The sequence below is a fragment of the Cnephaeus nilssonii genome (genome assembly GCF_951640355.1).
Source record: "Cnephaeus nilssonii genome assembly, chromosome: 14".
Taxonomy (NCBI): domain Eukaryota; kingdom Metazoa; phylum Chordata; class Mammalia; order Chiroptera; family Vespertilionidae; genus Cnephaeus; species Cnephaeus nilssonii.
The window spans coordinates 71,428,642-71,446,032 of NC_137085.1; the positions used below are offsets into that span (position 1 = coordinate 71,428,642).

Below are 17,391 nucleotides of genomic sequence, written 5' to 3' on the forward strand. Positions count from 1 at the left end.
CTCCACGGAGCCGTGGACTTGGCCTCGCCCACGATTGAAGCAGCGATGGGCCTCCAGTCAGCCCCCCTGTACAGGTTCCAGGGAGATTTCGGGGTTCCCAGGGCTCCGAGGTGGGGGCAGCCCAGGCTCTGCCTCCCCTGGGACCTGTTCATCCAAACAATGACTCAAAGGCAGACACAGCAGGCGAGTGAGGACGGGCACAGAGACACCCGGGGCCAGGTGTGAACCTGATGATGGTGAAGGCACACAGGGCGGAGCAAGTGTGTTCCCTTCAAACACACTCAGTGTTCCTGACAACCCTGGGGGCGGGGGGTGGGGGGGACGGGGTGTAACCTGTTTCACCACCGAGACCCTGAAAGCAGAGAAGTTGCAGGACTAATTCGCACCAGTGAACTAGGGTCCAGGCTCTGTCCCTCAGCCACACACTGGCATCCAGGGCCGGCCACCCCAGGCAGGGACACATCGGGTGCACATGGGGAGGATGCTGACCCGGGAGGGCTGGCAGCTTCTGGACCAGCCCACGACACACACAGAGTCTGGCACAACCGCCGAGCCCGTTTCTCTGTGTTGAGGCCTAGCTGGACAGGGAGGGGGCAGCGGCCGGGAAAGAAGGGCCCAGGTGAGAAGTCTCCTTCACAAAGTGCCCAGGGGGCCGGGAGAGTGGGTGCTGCCCGCCGCACGGGACAAGGGAAGGCAGCGGAGGAGGACCTGAGGGCTGACCTGCGATTTTGTGGGAGGGGGAGGCCCTGACAAGAGTCCATTCCCGCCCGAGCTCTGTGTGGGGGCAGCAGAGGGCCAGGCCTCCTTTGGAACTGCCCGGCCTCAGCCCTCCCATCGCTGCTGCTGGGCCACCGCCCGGGCCACAGCTCTGCATGCTGGGTGGGCTGGGGCCCTGCTCGGGAGCCTCAGCCTTCCCACCCAACCTGAGCCGGGAAGGAATCAGAACTTGAACATGGGGAAGAGACATTGGCCGGAGGCAGGGGGTGAGGGCCAGGGCATGGCCACGTGGGAGCAGAGCTGGGACAGGCAGTTCTGCAGACAGGGGTCTCCTCCTGGCTCTGCTCCTTCCCTCACTGCTGGCTCATCTCACTCTTACATCCGGGGTTCGGGCCCCGCTTTGTCTGTGGGGTCTGTAGCAGTGCCCACAGCAGGTGACTGGGGCCCCTCCCTCAGCCTGGATCTCAGCTCCCACCAGCCCTGGGGCCACACGCACCTGGGCCCCTGCCGCCCCTGCTGGTGGTGCAGGTGAAAGGGCCCCACAGGTGTGAGGAGGACCTGTTTCCACACGGATGTAAATCTGCGTCAGCATCTGTCACACAAGAGACCAGCCATGGCAGGAGGGAAGGGACAGCAGGCGTGGGTGTCCTTGAAACCCCGTTGTCCCTGAGCCCAGTCCCCCAGCCACAGCAGCTGGGTCCTCATCCCCCAGCTGGACAAGATTGTCCCACACAGAAATCCCGCAAGGGACTTGGTATCCTCCCCACCCACTGTCATTCCCCATGTACCCACCTTTAACAGGCGTGTCGCCATTACTCCCTGTCACCCCCTTGTACCAGCCTCTCCCCCACCCCCCTCCACTGTCAGTCACCCACTGAGACAGAGGATGCTCCTCCTGCAGGAGGCCCAGAGGGGACAGCCTGCCCCTGAGGCCCAGCCTTTCCCTCTCGGGTCAGGCCAGAGTCTGGCCTTAGGAGCAGAATGATGGGAGGGGTCCCTGGGGATTAGAGAGCTGTGTGCCCCAGGAGCAGTGGGAAGAGGTCCCTGTCAGTCGGGAAGGAGGGACTGAGGGTCCCCTGTGGATGCAGAGGGCCCAGGACCACCCGCTCCTCCCTGCCTCTGAGGTCCCCTCTCCAAGGAACAGCGCAGACCCGAGTATGGACACAGCAGGCCCAGAGCATTTTCAAACAAAATTATCTTTATTCATAACAGACCCACAATGCCCCAGAGGTGCTAGTCCTACCCCCACCCCAGGCCCACCCCCAAGGGTCCTGCCCTCCCTCCTGCCCCCACCCCAGGCCCACCCCCTCCCTAAGTGTCCTGCCCTCCCTCCTACCCCACCCCAGGCCCACCCCCTCCCTAAGGGTCCTGCCCTCCCTCCTACCCCACCCCAGGCCCACCCCCGCCCTAAGGGTCCTGCCCTCCCTCCCTGCCTCCCATCCTCCCATGTCAGTGGAACAGCAGGATCAGCCCTGCCATGAGAAGGAGCCCTTGGCTCCTCTGGGGGACAGCCAGGTCCCATGGAGTCTGGGCCCCTCGGGGCGCTGGCAGTGGGGGGCACCCCCCTCTGCTCCATACTGGCTGCAGTGCCGCTTCCTCCAGCTCCCTGGGTCAGACGGGTCACACTTTCTCTTGTGAGGCTGTGAGGAGGGAACCAGCCCCGGAGCCAGTGCTGGCCTCCCCCAGACCCTGAGCTCGGCCCCTGGGCGGGGGGTCTTCTCCGCATGGGCGGGCCCTCCCCCCAGAGCGCGCTTCCCAGACTGGCCAGCTGCAGGGGGAGCGCGGCTGAGGCCTCCTCTCTGCAGGGACCGGGGCTGGGCAGCGCCCCGGGGCCCCCGACCTCCAGGGCGGGCCAGGCCCAAGGCAGGGACAGGACTCAGAGAGAGCGCGCAGGGCAGCAGGCGGCCGGGAGAGGCCCAGAGGAAGGCCAGGCTGGCGAGGTCCTCCTCGTCCCCACGGGGCCTGTCCGCTGGCCCGAGCGGCTCCCTGACCAGAGAGGCCTCTCTGGGGACGCAGGCGGCCCTGGGTCCCCGTGCACAGTCAGCAGGCCCGTGGCCCTGGGGAGCAGCGGGGGGGCACCGAGCCCGGAGCGGTGGGTGCTCCTCACGCCCCGAAGAGACAGCAGCAGCCGGGGGCCTGGAGCGGGGGGCGTGTGCGGGGCCGCGCCTCTGCCGGTCCTGGAAGCCAGTCTCTGGCGGGCAGGCTGTGTCACTGACCCCCAGCTGGGGGCCGGGCTCATGCCTCCGGGCATCTGGGCTGCTCGCAGACTCAGAAGGACTGGAGTCCCACCGGGGAGCACCGTGACTCGGGGGTGCCTGCACGCCCCCCTCCTCGGAGGCCAGGAGTCGCTCCTCTGCCAGCTGGAGGAAGAAGGGGACAGTGACTGGCGCTGCACACGTGTGAGAGGAGGAGGAGCTGGGTGATGGGACAGTGGCACTGGGGGGAGGAGCGGAGGAGGGGACACCGTGACTCAAATCCACGACAGTCATGTGGCTCTGCTCCGTCCCCTGTGCCATATTCCCAGCTTTGTGCCCTGCCCTTCGGGGCTCCCATCCCCTCCTCCTCTCTGTTGTCCTCTCCTTCTTGTCCCGGCTGCTCCCACCCAGGGCTGGCCCCTCGGCATGCGCTGCCTGCAGGCAGGGGTGGCGTGGACACAGGCATGTGCGCCCTGTTCCAGGTTGCTCCCTGCCCTGGTTTACCCGGGTGCTCCCTCCCCTGGCTCCCTGAGGCCCCTCCTCCGCCCCCCCCCCCCCCCATCTACCTGGATCCCTCCCTCCCTGACTTACTAGGGCCTGTCCCTCCTCTAACTCCCCTGGGGTCCCTGGTACTATGGCTCACTTGGGGTCCCCCTCCCATCTCCCTAAGGTCCCACCCTCCCCTGGCTCACCTGGGCAGCAGTGAGCCCTTCTTCCTGCTCCAACTCCTCAGCCAGGGCCAAGGGGTCCTGCTGAGCATCTGGGGAATTCATTTGCTTCAGGAACTGGGGGTCAATGACCTCCTCCACCTGGGACAGAAGGGAGCAGCTGTGAGCCCCTTGGCAGGGAGTGAACTGGGAGTCAGCGGGGCCTGGAGGACAAGTGGGAAAGCCAAGACCCACCCCGTCCTCCTGCACAGGTGGGCGTTTCACTCCATCACGGTCATCAGGTACACACACAAACACACACACACACACACACACACACACACACGGAAACACACAAAGAAACACATACATGCACACACACACATACACACATGGAAACACAGACACACAGAAACACAGACACACACACACAGAAACACATACATGCACATACACACAAAAGGGAACACCCACATGAACACAGCACACACATTGCACCCACACAAAGTGCACACATGCGCACACAGACACACACACTCTCACGCGCCCAGCTCAGCAGCAAAGAGCAGAGCCCAATCCCATCAGCCTGGGGGAACCTGGGTCTGGGTGCAGCAGCGCCACCCTCTGGGACCTTGTAGGCCCCGAGCTGGGAGCCAGCCCACCTGGGTGACAAAGTCTTCCTGGGAGCACAGCTGGTCCAGGTAGCTCAGGAGACCCTCATCCTGCAGCCACTCCTTCACTGCATCTTCCCATCCTCCACCGGACGCCCCCATGGGCAGCTCATCCGTGATGTCCATGTCCTCTTGCTCGGCCTCAGGGGGGATCCCATCGAGTGACTTGGTCTCCCAGGGCAGCTGGGATGTGTGGGCGCACTGGGCGCTGGGTACAGCCTTCCTGGGGGTGGGCGCTGGGCAGAGAGGGAAGAGGAAGCGTCAGGGGATAAAGCTCCCACCTCCAGGGCACGCGATGCTGAGGGCAGTGTTGGGGCATTAATAGGGGTGCGGCTGGGTAGGGGCCACTGACGCCTTGTGACTGTGTGAGGGGAGGCCAGAGGCGAGCACCCAAGAGAGTCAGCTGTGAGGACGTGTGGAGCCACCGACTCTCCAAGGGGCCCCGCAGCCAGCCCGCTTCTCAGCAGACTTCATGTGGGGCCTTGACAGGGAGCGGGGCGAGGGGATGAGAGGGTGGACCCGGTCCAGACCCCATGGGGACACAGGGCCGCTGAGGCCCGGCTCTCAGGGCTGTTTCCCTTGCAAGACCAAAGCCCCACTGAAGGAAAAGGGCCGATGTGGGGGGGACAGTGGCTGGCGCTAGGCCTTGTTGCCTTTGGTCAGGGGCTCCCCTGGGAACTTGCTGGTTTACCTGGCTGCCTGCCCACCACTGGGGCTGGGGGCCCCCGAGGATCAGGTCTCGGTGGGGCAGGAGGAGGCTGGGTCTGCGCCCCCTTCTTCAACTGCAACTTCTGAACCTGCATCTGCTCCTCCGCCTCAAACGCCATGAACCTGGGGGTGAGGGCACAGGCTGTGCTGAGAAGGAGGCCGCCCGGAGCCCCGCAAAGGCAGCAGCGGATGGAGGATGGAGAGCAAGGGCCTTGGGGCTGCCAGGGCCCGGACACCGGGGAGGCAGGAGGCTGGCTGAGCACATTGCTGCACAGCCCCTCTGGCTGGAGTCTGGCCCACTGGGCGGGCACCTCCTCCCCAGCCTGTCCTGAGCCTTCATGTCCCGCCCAGGACGGGTCAGCGTCAGAGCAGGGGGAGCTCCCGGGGAGGTGGGACAGGAGCACCCACGCTCTGAAGCTGAGGGAGAGGCTTCCCCAGGAGGAAGCACCTCTGGGCTGCGGGGACCCCGTGCTGACACCCTCCCAGCCCCCTCCTCTCTGATGAGCCCTCACAGCTGGACCCTGCCCCGAAGGCAGCCCCCCTTGCCCCACCAGGTGTGTGGACCCAGGACCCTGACTCACTTTTCTGCCATCTCGAAATAGACCCTCCGGTCACAGGTGCTCTTGCGCTGCCATTCCTGCATGGCCAGCCCTATTCCCTCCTCCAGCGTCATGGTGGGCTTCAGGCGGGACAGGGGCCGGAGCGCTGGCCTGTAATGCCTCAGGGTCAGTCACGGTCCAGCCTGGCCTCCACCCGCCTGGCCACCCCAGCTCAGTGGAGTCAGTCCCACCCCCACCCGGCAGGACTGAGCGCCCACAGGTGAGGGAGGAGGCGTCTGTGTGCAAAGACACGCCTTCCAGCTGCTGCTGTCACGGCCTCACATCCACACCAGCCCGGGAACCAGGACTGGAGGTGACCCCGCACTCGCACCCATAGCTGGGACCCCACCCTCAGGCCTTCCCGCCAGCGCCCCAGGATCAGCCAGCCTGCAGGCCCTCCCACCTCCTCTGTGATGGGAGAGCTCCGGGCGCCCCCTGCCCTGCCCAGTGCACTCACATGAGGAAGCAGCAAAGAGCTGCCGCATCAGGACTCTGGGGAAGGTGCCCCCGGGCCAGGGCCTTGAAGCGCTGCCAACGACGGAAGTCCTCGGACACACTCTTGGGGTTAGAGGCGTCCTCCAGCGAGGCCCTGGATTGGGAGGCGGCCAGGCCACCCTCCCTGGAAGCCCCGTGTGGCCGTGTTCCAGGGTCCACTCGGGGGACGATGGGGGCCAGCTGGGCAGCTGGCGGTGGAGCTTGAGGAGGAAGGCCGGGACACCAGCCTCCATTGCCGGCCTGGGTGCCCCCAAAAGCCGAGGCGGGCATTATCGTCTCCACAGCAGTGGCTTCCAAGAAGAGGGGTGCAGGACACACAGCACCCCCACAGGCGGCACCTGGAGCACTCCCGTAGAGGGGGGCCTGAGTCAGGACAATGGTCTGAGTCTGGGAGGGCTGTGGTCCTCTCCCTTCTGACCTGACCTGGTCCATGATGTTGTCAGCCCCAGTCCCAACGGGGCCTTGACCAGCATCTCCTGCCACCAGAGGTGTCCTGGGCCAAGCCGGCAGCACCAGGGGGCGGCCAGGAGGGAAGGACGGGGTCCTGGGGGGCGGCAGGTGCTGCTCCCCAGGGAGCCGGTGTGCGGGGCCAGTAGAGGGTGGGGGACAGGGCTGGGCCATGAAAGGAGTCATGGAGGCACCGGGCTTCAGGCTCACATCCGCTCCCCGTGCTGCAGATGCTGTTGAGACAAAGGAAAGGGGGAATGGAGGAGGAGAACCAGCACACAGCACTGAGGCGCTCTGGGCCCCTTCAGCCACTGGGGAACCAGGGCAGGGAGTCTCACCAGGGAGGGCCATTTGGATGGGCAAACTGCGGAGGTGGCAAATGTCCTCAGGTCATTGTCACGCTCTGACCTCCAGTTGGGAATTATTCCACTGGGGAGCTTGCTCCCCGTTCACCAAGGCTCCCTGACCACTGTCTGCGAGAAGCAACAGCCCCAGCCAGCACTGACCCTGAGAGCCTCCTAAGGATTCCCCGGCACCGACCCTGCCAGCCTCAGAGGCATGGCCCTGGGCAGAAGTCTGCTCTGGGGGCAATGACCCTAGGCAGACCCACTAGTGGTAGTGACCTTGGAACTTACATCTCCGAGGTAAGTTCTAGGCACCAAAGGGCCTCTGAGAACAGGCCGTGTCTAACATATTAGGGCCCATCTGCTCCGCAGTCTTCCTCTTCCTCAGTACCAATCACCCCCTTTCTGTCCGGGCTTGCACAACAACACAGAAACACTGGAGTAATGTCTCTCCACAAGAAGGCCCAGGAACCCTGATCTAACCCTTCAACACACCGCCCGGCATGCACATGTGTGTCGAACCAACAGTGAACACTTAACACGGGCCAGGTCCTGCCACTCGGCCCCAGCGCTCAGACTGATGGCCACCCTCAGGAGCTCTGTCATTGCACAGCCAGCAATGGCTGCAGAGCGTTAGAGGAGGGCCACGGAATGGGGCAAAGTGGGACTGGCGGTAGGGGTTTCCAGAAACTTCCATAGCTGCTGTCCTGTTAGATGGGTCGCGGGACTGCAGACTGGGTGAGGTCCTTCCCCCTCCAGCTCCCAACAGTGGGAAGTGAAGGCACAGTAGGAAGCAGGTGTGAGCGGTGACGGTGGGACACAGTTGTCTGAACACATCCCCGCTCAGAGGGACTGGAGCAGACCTCGTCCAGGAGAGCACGCTGCACACCGCGCCCTCATTACTCAGGACAGGCGGCCTTGGCCGTTTACTACTGACACCGACCATGGTCTTCCTGCCCCTGTGCTCCCCTCCCCCTTAAAAAGGAACCCGCCTTCGCACACGTTCCACGGAACACCACCCACCTCCACATCTGTTTTCTGTCCCTGAAGCAGGGACATGGACTCTCAGCAAAACCCTCATCTCAAAGGTAAAGGGCGGGGCAGAGGGTGCGCCATGAGATGCAGGACAAGAGGGAGTCGGTCTGAAGACCTGGGTGGCACGGGGGGACAATTCGGGACAGCTCAGGGAACCGGGCCGATCTCGGTGGGAGTTTCCGGGCCGCCCTGCCCGTGTGGATTCCCAGCCAACAAGCAGCTCCCTGGGCTGAGGAGCAGTGAGCTCTGGGCTGGCAGCAGGGGAGAAGCTCTGGGCTGCAGCAGGTGGAGGACCTTCCAGCCCAGCCCTCGGGCGGACATTTCATTGTGGACTTGGCCACACACAGCCCCACTGGACAGCTTTCTGGCTAAGACCACCCTCCCACTGCCCCCGTTCGCTCTAGTGCACTCAGCTCAATCCCTTAGAAAGATGCTGCGGGGCCAGCTCCAGGCGCCCGAAGAACAGCCCACAGGACTGGGCTTTCCCGTGACCACCCTGTGCCACCCCCACGACATCGCCCACTACTCCCCCCACACACGTGGAAGTGGCTCGGCTCCCCTCTGGGAAGAGCCCACGTGCCTGCTGCCGTCCTTTCTCCACACCCAGGCATGTCCCTGAGCCACCCTGACCCACCTCTGAGGAGCCCTCCTGGCCAGTGCCATCACAGGTTCCCACTGGCTCCCAGCCGCCCCGGGGGACAGGTCCTTGGAGGTCCAGTGCTCTCTCCCCCTACTTCAGTCAAACCGAGTTTCCCCAGTGTCACATTTCAACCCCAAGTTTTAAGGGACAGCTCAGTGTTTAAACCATCCCCGCTCCAATCTATAGGCTTACCTCCTACTGAAGCCATCCCCGCAGGCTCATTCACTGACCACCGCTGCCTAGCAGCCTCCACAACGAGAAAAGTCAAGTCGAGGATCCAGAGAGTGACCTGCTCCAACAGCTGCTCAGCATCCAGTGGAGGGAAGGTTTGGATTTGAACGGTAGAATGTAGGACTCCAGACATTCTGCAGCGGGGGAGGGGCAGAGGACCTGGGCTGGGGTTGGGTGGGGGGCATTCCATGGAGGGCTCTGATAGGTAGGCAAGAACCAGCAGTTCCTTTCAAATTTAAAGTCACAAATTTAAAGACACACTAGCAGTAATGACCTTCTCCAAGGTAAGTTGTAGGCACCCAGTCATTGATGTGCCCTTGATCTCCGTTCTTGATCCCATCACCCTAGTTCTGGGTCCCTCAGCCTGCTTCCTACCTGGTCTTGGTTTACTTCAATGCAGGCTACACTTTCTGAACAAAATACAGATCATGCGGCCTGAAGAAATAATGGGAACTTATGGCTCACGGATCCCAGTGTTTGAAATTAGGATTGACCCCGCCGAGGCGGCATGCTCCGTGGCTGTGTGCACCTCATTCCTTAGGAAGCAGTCCTGTGGCCCCTAGTCCCGCCCAGTGCTAGGAGCCCTGCAGATGCAGCTGGCCCAGCCTTACAACCCATCCCCTTTGCCCCAGTCCATCAGGGCAAGGCCCTGCAGCCTGCGGGGCAAGGCCAGAAATCACCACTTTTTGTTTCTCAGAGTATTGGGTTGTTCAATGTCTAATTTTTTTACCTTTTGTAATATTTTTTAAAAAGTAATGCCTTTGCGTAGTTCAGAGTCAAATTCTGCAAAATGGAAAATGCAGTGATGCGTCTTTCTCCTGCCTCTTTCCCCTCTTGCAAATGACTGGAAAGGGGATCAGATGATTTCAGTTTCTTTGGAAAGTATGACAAACTCAAGTACGTTTATTCTGCTACTATAAATATGTTTCATTGACGACTGAAATTCTGCAATATAATACAAAAATGCAGGGTGGGCAGGGTGACATTGTTCCCATGCTACCTGCCATGTCAACGGAAACTGGCCCGGATAGTTTTGATCAATGTTTGATCAACCACCTTGCAATGGAAACATCTGTGAAGCAACATTTATTGAAAAGCCTCCACGTAATAAATAAATACAGGAGGAACAGGGTCAGGGGCAAGTGTCTCTTAGGGTGTGCCCGAGGTCTAAAATTCTTGGCCAGAATTGTGCGATGGAACGCCCAGACTTCCAGGAGGCAGGACTGCTCTTCAGAAACCACGGAAATGCAGTCCAAGGGCATGGAGGCATTGCCCCTCCGAGGAAAGTGCCCGCCTCTCCCAACCTCTGTCCCGAGGGGCAGCTAAGTGCACGGACTGCACGTTTGCAGCTTTAAAACCCAAGTGCTCCCTGCACACGCGCTGGGAGGTTCTGAGGAGGGGGGCCTGCAGGAGGATTCCCAGGGCGCCCCCTCCCTCCCCCTCCTTCCTCTGCTGCAGGGACAGCCTGGGCCTCTTCCCAGGGGGCCTCGCGCCGGGACACACGAGCACGCCCACTGGGGGCGGGGCTCTGTCCTGCAACTGCTCCCAGCGTCCGTTGCGGCGGTTGGCTCCAGTAGGCGCGCGCATGCGCTAACGGCAGGGAGGGTCCCCAACTGCCGCCCAGGCTGCGCGTGGGGCCTGGCATGGCGGCCTCCGGAGTCCGTTAGGTAAACAGGGAGGTAAGGGGCGCGCGGCCTCCTCACCCCTCAGGGGTCCCCCTCTTCTCCGCTGTTCACCACGTGGGCTATTTGCCCCAGGTCTGTGTTCACCCCCACACCGCTCACTTCCGGTGGTGTTTCCCCTGGGAATGGATTCTCACTGGCTGTGCTGGGGCGGGGCGGTCAGGGATGCGGGGCCTCCACTGGGCCCAGTGATGCCTGTGAGCTGTCCCCTCGGAGCCCCTTCCGTGTCCCCCGCTTTCTGAACACGCAGCTCCCGGCAGTTCTTCCGAATTGGAAAGCGTCCTCCGGTTCAGCAGGAAGCCGCCGCCTCATTGGAAATGAGTGGACAGGGCGGACCTCCCCCCTCCGCACAGTTCACAGGCCTGCCTTCCCCATGGAGCCTCAGCCCGCGGTTTCCTTCACCCGCACCCCGCACCCCGCCAATGAGGGAGCGGCCTTGCTGACTGACAGTAATGCCTCTGCCCCGAAGCCTGGGGTGGCGGGCAGGCCTGGGTGTGTGAAGCCTGGGGTGGCGGGCAGGCCTGGGGTGGTGGGCAGGCCTGGGGTGGCGGGCAGGCCTGGGGTGTGTGAGGCCTGGGGTGGCGGGCAGGCCTGGGGTGTGTGAGGCCTGGAATGGCGGGCAGGCCTGGGGTCTGTGAAGCCTGGGGCGGCGGGCAGGCCTGGGGTGTGTGAAGCCTGGGGTGGCGGGCAGGCCTGGGGTGTGTGAGGCCTGGAATGGCGGGCAGGCCTGGGGTGTGTGAAGCCTGGGGTGGCGGGCAGGCCTGGGGTCTGTGAAGCCTGGGGTGGAGGGCAGGCCTGGGGTGTGTGAAGCCTGGGGTGGCGGGCAGGCCTGGGGTGTGTGAAGCCTGGGGTGGAGGGCAGGCCTGGGGTCTCTGCCTGTTCACTCGGTGGCGGGAATCTGAGGTGTGGATTCAAATGTGTGCGCTCCTTTGTCTGTGGATGTCTGTGATCACGGGGAGGTCATGCCTGTTTTTGTGACTGTGTAGGGTTGAATGCTGTATTTGGAGGGTGTTGAGATGTAGTGCATGATACTCAAGCAGTTGGTAGTAATGTGTTTGTAATTTGGTGTTTGCTGAAATTTACTCGTTTTGTTTTTCTCCCTTTGAATTCTGGGTTTTTTCTAATGGCCGATTTGGAAGGATTATCAGCATACACATAGGGCAATGTTAGGACAAGTGCAGGCGTTCATTTGCTTGGGTGTATGATCTGTGTTTTGTATTTGAGGAATGTAGACGGGTCATTGTGTATTCGGGGCATGTTGTAATGTTATGTATATTTCTTTTTGTGATCTACGCCTGTTTCAGCGCGCAGAGAGCAGGACTGTGACTATTTTTAGGACTGGTAGGTCTTTTATATGCGGGTGTGCAGTAGTGTTAGTACGATTTGGTGTGGTGTGTGTGTGGCTGTATTCTGAAAGATGGAAGAGTTAATTCTGCGTGGGAATTTGGGAGTGTGGGGTTATGTATACGCAGGTAGTGTGGCATGAAGTGTACTTGGGACATAAGTATAGGGAGATGGGTTTGCATATTTGCAGTGTACTGGGTGTTCGTGGGTCTATTTGTGGCATGTGGAGAGTGTGTGTGTGGAGTTTACGTGTGTATTCCAGGGCCATGGCCTTTGGGAAGGATATTTGCTGGAGCTACGTGTTTGTATTTTTCAGTAGGGGCTCTAAGGCTTACATATTTTAGGTACCAAGTATGTGTATATTTGACGGAGAGAGGGGTTTCTGTGCTTATACAGGGGAGTGGGAGGATTGTATCTATGTATCGGAGGTGTGTGATAAGGTTATTTTTTAGTATTTGTGGATGTGAGAGCTTACTCATTAGCTAGAGGTAATTTGGAAGTTATTTCATATGTGTTTTGCTGGAAATATTTCTGCATGTCTTGCCCATGTTTACTGGTATGTGCTTATATCTATCACCAGGTGCTTGAATTATCAGTTTGTTCAGGGGTTCTTAGGTGTACTTAAAGTGTATTTCTTTGGAGAATACTAAAGTGTTTCTACATGTATTTGCTAGTAGTTGGCAAGCAGTGGTCTGTATATTCGGAGTGATTCTAGAGAAAAAATGTGTTTAGTGTGCTTTTTTTACATACTGCAGAGGAGAGGTGATGAGGTTATATTCTGGAGAGGTGGCATAATGTATGTATAGTATTTAAGGGGTGTATATATTCAGGGATTGGGAATATTTGCGTGTGTGTGTGTGTGTGTGTGTGTGTGAGTGTGTGTGTGTGTGTTTCCATAGGTGTGTGAGAATTGTGTATGCACATTAGTGAGAGTTAAGGGATTGTCAGTGCTTTTGTGTTTTGCATGTATCTATCTGAGCGTGTGGGGTGGATATTCATGAGTGGTTTGAGGTCTGTGTGTTTGGGATTTGTGAGTGTGTCCGGAGGCTTAGGGTCCTCTTTGCATCTGTTCCAGAATGTAATGCTTGCAGAATTTGGTGGTGTTGCTTGTATGTGTCCTCTCAGTGTGTGTGAGGTGGACTTATATGTATTTGATAAGTAGTAGTTTGTGACTGTGTATGTATTTGAGTTCCTGGAGTTTGTGGATGGGCTGTATATTCTAGGGAATGTGAGAGTTCACTTTGCGTGTTTACAAAGAGACTGTCCAGGTTGTGTGTGTGTGTGTGTGTGTTCAGGAATCATGGAGTGTGTGCATTTTACGGCTGTGGGGTTGCATATGGATCCTTTTTGGGTGACACACAAGACAGTTGTGTACTTGGTATTTTTAGAGTCTGAAGTACTCAGTATTCAGTGTGTATATCTGGGTGGTATGTTGGTTTCCCATGTTTGTATACAGGCCCATGTTGTGTGTGTGTGTGTGTATATAATTGTAGGTGTAGAATGTGAATATTCAGGATGATTAGAGTTTCGTTGGTAACAATTCAGGTACTAAGAGGTAGCCTATCTATATATTCAGGGAGAGTGAGGGTAGAAATATACATGTGTATTCATATATGTAAATTAATTTTTGTTTATAAATCTGGGTGGGAGTGGAGGTTCCTACTCAGGGTGTAAGTGCATTGTACACACAAAATCGTATGACGGGATGGGGTGCGCTGGAACTGGCTCATACTAGCTTGGGATAGTTGACGGTGCATATCTCTCTGGGGCTCTGTTCATCAGGTGGGTAAAGTCTTTCCTGCATCCTCCTGAGAGTGCTCAGCATTCACCAGCACCCCACTTGTGTGTCTTTGTCTGAATGCATGTGTGTGTGGAGCAAGAATATTCAGGTACCAGTGGGCATATGCATTGGAGGCTCTCTGTGAATGCAAGTGAGGCATCTGGGGCTGTGGGCCCTCCTATGTGTGCATGGACCCTGGTCATTCTGAATCATCGCATTGCTCTTAATCAGGTTGGTCCATTCTTTAGGGCCAAAGAACCCCATAGGTGTTGGTGATTTCTGGCCCCTCTTCCTACAGATGCATTGGGGGTGTCTGTCCTTTAGGCAGGTGGACATTTCTTTATTCTTTAGCATTCGTATGGTCCTGGCATCGGGGGCCCTAGATGGGTGGACCTGGTGGACAGATAGCCGTGCAGAACAGAACTTTCACAGGTGTACTGCTGGCCTGACAGGCCGCAGTCAGAAAGATGCGGGGATGGGGGCTTCCTGGACAGGAGGTCAGATGGTGAAGTGTTACTGTTGGCAAACTCCCTAAGAGTCAGCTGGGCAGGTACTGGTGTTCCTGACTCTTCTGGGCTAAGGTGGGTGGGCAAGGACAACTTTCACATGGGGTCCAGGTGGTGAGTTTTGTTGCGTATCAGGCTGGTCAGTGATGTCACTAGTTCTTAACCCACTTATCTCCATGGAAAGCTCGATCCTTTTGGATAAGAAGGACTTTAGGGGTCAGTGATGTGACAGGGATGGAGGTGAAAGGCTTTGTCCCTGAGGATGGCTAGGGGCTGACACCTGGAGAGACAGGGGAGTCCCACTCTGAGGACATATATGATTCTGACATTTCCAAACGCTTTAGACATGCTCTCCTTTGTTTTCTGAAGGCCCAGGATGATTCTGGCACTGAGATGAATCTCATGTCAGACTCATGTTTCACAGATAGGATGACATGACCCTCTTTTCTCTATTCCATGTTGATCTGCAAACAACCAGAGGGAACCACATGATGAGTGTAGCCACCAGCTGACCCCACAGCTGCCTCCTACCTCTCTTAATCCCTCTCAAGAATTTATTGGGTCTTCCTTCCTTATGGTGAGTCTCCTTCTGGTCTTTTCTCTCCCATGGTGAATCCTCCTGCCAACAGAATGTACTCCTCACTGGTTTGAATGTCCCAATAACTGCTTGTGTGAGTATAAGCAGATTCCTAATAGCTCTCACTGCCCTCTTCATAACCTAGCCCAAATAAAATGACAGTGTTTTGTACTGATCCTATTGTGGGTTGTTGCCAGAAAGGAGCCAGGCCTAGTTTTATATTTTAAAATGTTATATCTATACATATAAAAGCCTAAGTGACTGTTCGACTGTTGGACCAGTAGCTATGACGTGCACTGACCACCAGGGGGCAGACACTCAATGTACAGGCATGGAAACATGGAACAGACTGATGAATTTCAGAAGGAAGGGAGGGAGGGGATTCGTGCACCTGTGGGGTCCATTGGCTTGGCCTGCACCGGGCCTCCAACATCCCCTGAGGGATCGCGGATTGCGAGAGGGCACAGGCAAAGGGACCCCACCAGTGCACGAATCCGTGCACTGGGTCTCTAGTATTTAAATACACATGCAGTATAATGTATACTAGTTACAAGGTAGATGTTCTTGGGGTTGTTTGTTGAAAATTTTTCTTTTTTTGCTTTGGTTCTGAAATGGGAAGGCACAGCTCTGAGTTTTATGGGTGAGGAACAGGAGTACCTTGGTATCTCAAGTCAGCACTGAAAATCCCCCACCAGGTGCAATTAATGCAAAATACTAGAATGGCTGAGATTGGACAGAGCTGGTCTAGGGTGCAGGATCTGAAGAAGGGGCCACGCACAAAGGAAAACACTAGACATGAAATATGAATTTAGAAGGCATGGGGGGCCAGGTGGAAACCTCACTCTAGTGGAGAAGCTCACTGAAACCCCGGACCTGTCAGCTTTTATTCACTTGAATACACATTTGCCCTTTAGGAATGCATACAGGCATATCAAAGGTAAAGTTTGGTAAACAGTGAAAGCATTATCAGGTTAGGGAATTGCCTTCAGCCATTGAGCCCACAGCAAGCAATATTATGCTGATTTTCAGGCCTGCTAAATATCAAAGTCCATTGGCCTTCCAATGGGTCTTTTCACAATTATATGCTAACTGTTGGTTTTAGCCTCAGGCATTTCCCCCTTTTTGTTTTCTTAATAAATCTAGAAAGTGTATGCCATCTGCAGGGCTTGAGTCCTTTTAAGACTTCATTTGCATCTGCAGACTAGAAATAAACATATAAGAACAAGAATGAAAAAGCAAATGTAGGGAGAACCAATGAAAAGGATTGAGTTCTTTCATGTCCTTTTAAATTGCTGTCAGGCACTTAAGGAATTAGTTTGTAGTAGTCTCCTTTCTGTGCCATCAGTTCTTTGAGTTCCCCTTCCCAATCACTGTCCCCTGTGACATGACAGCAATGATATTCAAGTTCTGGATGGTGGACAAACAATGGGCAATGACAATGCAGGTCCGACCTTCTTTGGCTTTATCCAGGACAACCTGCACCATTGCACAACTGATGACTGCTGGCATGGCAAGGCTTCTTCATCATCCCCCAGGTCATCTCTGGACTGTTTCTCCTCTGTCTTGTTCTCCTCCCATTCCTTATCTTCAGCGTGTGGCTTGGGGCTACTGCTATCTGTGGCTGGAGTAGTCGATTGTCTGCAGCCATAGGTACAGGTTGAGGCCTTGCAGGAATCCACATGGGCTTGGAGAAGCTTTCAGGAAATACACAAGCATATCCTCGACCAAAGGTTAACAAGGGGTCTGGGCCCTTCCATAAGCCAGACTCGGGATCTTTCCATTTAACCAGACAATTTTCCTTTGGCTTATTCTGACACCAGTGTAATTCCATGGGTGTCTTGCCATCAGCATTACAAGTGAAAAAATTTAAAGTAATTAAGGTTTTGTGTAGTTTATTAACAGGAGGTTTTTCCTCTATTTCCCTTTTTGTTTTTCAAGTTGGGAATTTAGCCACTGATATTGGCGTTCTATAATTGCCTGTCCTTGGGAAGTGTATGGTATTCACGTAATGTGTTGAATTTCCCACTTTTTACAAAATTGCTGGAAATGACACCTGCTTAAATAGTATAAATAGACTTTGGTCACTGAGCCATTTTAATCGAGCAGTCTCAGTTCTATTTGCCAGGCCAGAAGCATAGGCAGAATCAGAAATAATATTAAGAGGCTTTTGGAAATTCTGTAGTGCAGCCTTGATAGCTTCCAATTTAATTATTTGCATAGAAGTATGACTGGCCTGGATGACTCGGTCTGAATTCATTGCATGATAAGCAGCTTTACCATTAGATGAACCATCAGTAAAAACAGTTAATGCTTCAGGAATAGGTTCCTGCCTAAATTTTTGGTATTATAGTAGGGGTGTAATATAAAAATTGTAATAATTTGTTGGTTTTTTTGTGTGTTGTTTTTTTGTTTTGTTTTGTTTTGTTTTTTGTAGGTGAAAACTAAGTTTCCCTGAATATCTACTTAGTCCAATTTGCCAATTCAAATCAGTCTGAAATAACATTTCTAATTGCTTCCCATTGAGGGGAAGATAGACGCATTGGGGTTCTTCTCCTCTAAGCTGCCTGCAGTGCTTTCTGAGTTGAGATATTAACTGAGCCATGAGTTCTATATATGTAACCACAGTTTTAGAGAATTCATGCCCTAAGTGGACCCACTCAATAATAGTAGGAGAGTTTTTATTTTATAAGATGACTCCAGTGGAACTATTTGCAGTAGGATTAATCTGTCCTAATAAAGGCAATTCAGGCTGTACCCATGCTACTTGGGTTGA

At 56.2% G+C, this 17,391-nt stretch overlaps 1 protein-coding gene across 1 annotated transcript; it reads right to left on the reverse strand.

The window, feature by feature from the left end:
* Positions 1–1,070: 1,070 nt before the first annotated feature.
* Positions 1,071–8,706, reverse strand: LOC307110515 (NUT family member 2G-like; the record flags this gene model as incomplete). Its single annotated transcript, XM_079789623.1, has 9 exons — positions 1,071–1,130; positions 1,214–1,309; positions 2,934–3,077; positions 3,605–3,721; positions 4,222–4,466; positions 4,922–5,061; positions 5,520–5,648; positions 5,995–6,712; positions 8,691–8,706. 9 exons carry the CDS (start codon positions 8,704–8,706, stop codon positions 1,071–1,073), a joined length of 1,665 nt encoding a protein of 554 aa, XP_079645749.1.
* Positions 8,707–17,391: the final 8,685 nt, after the last annotated feature.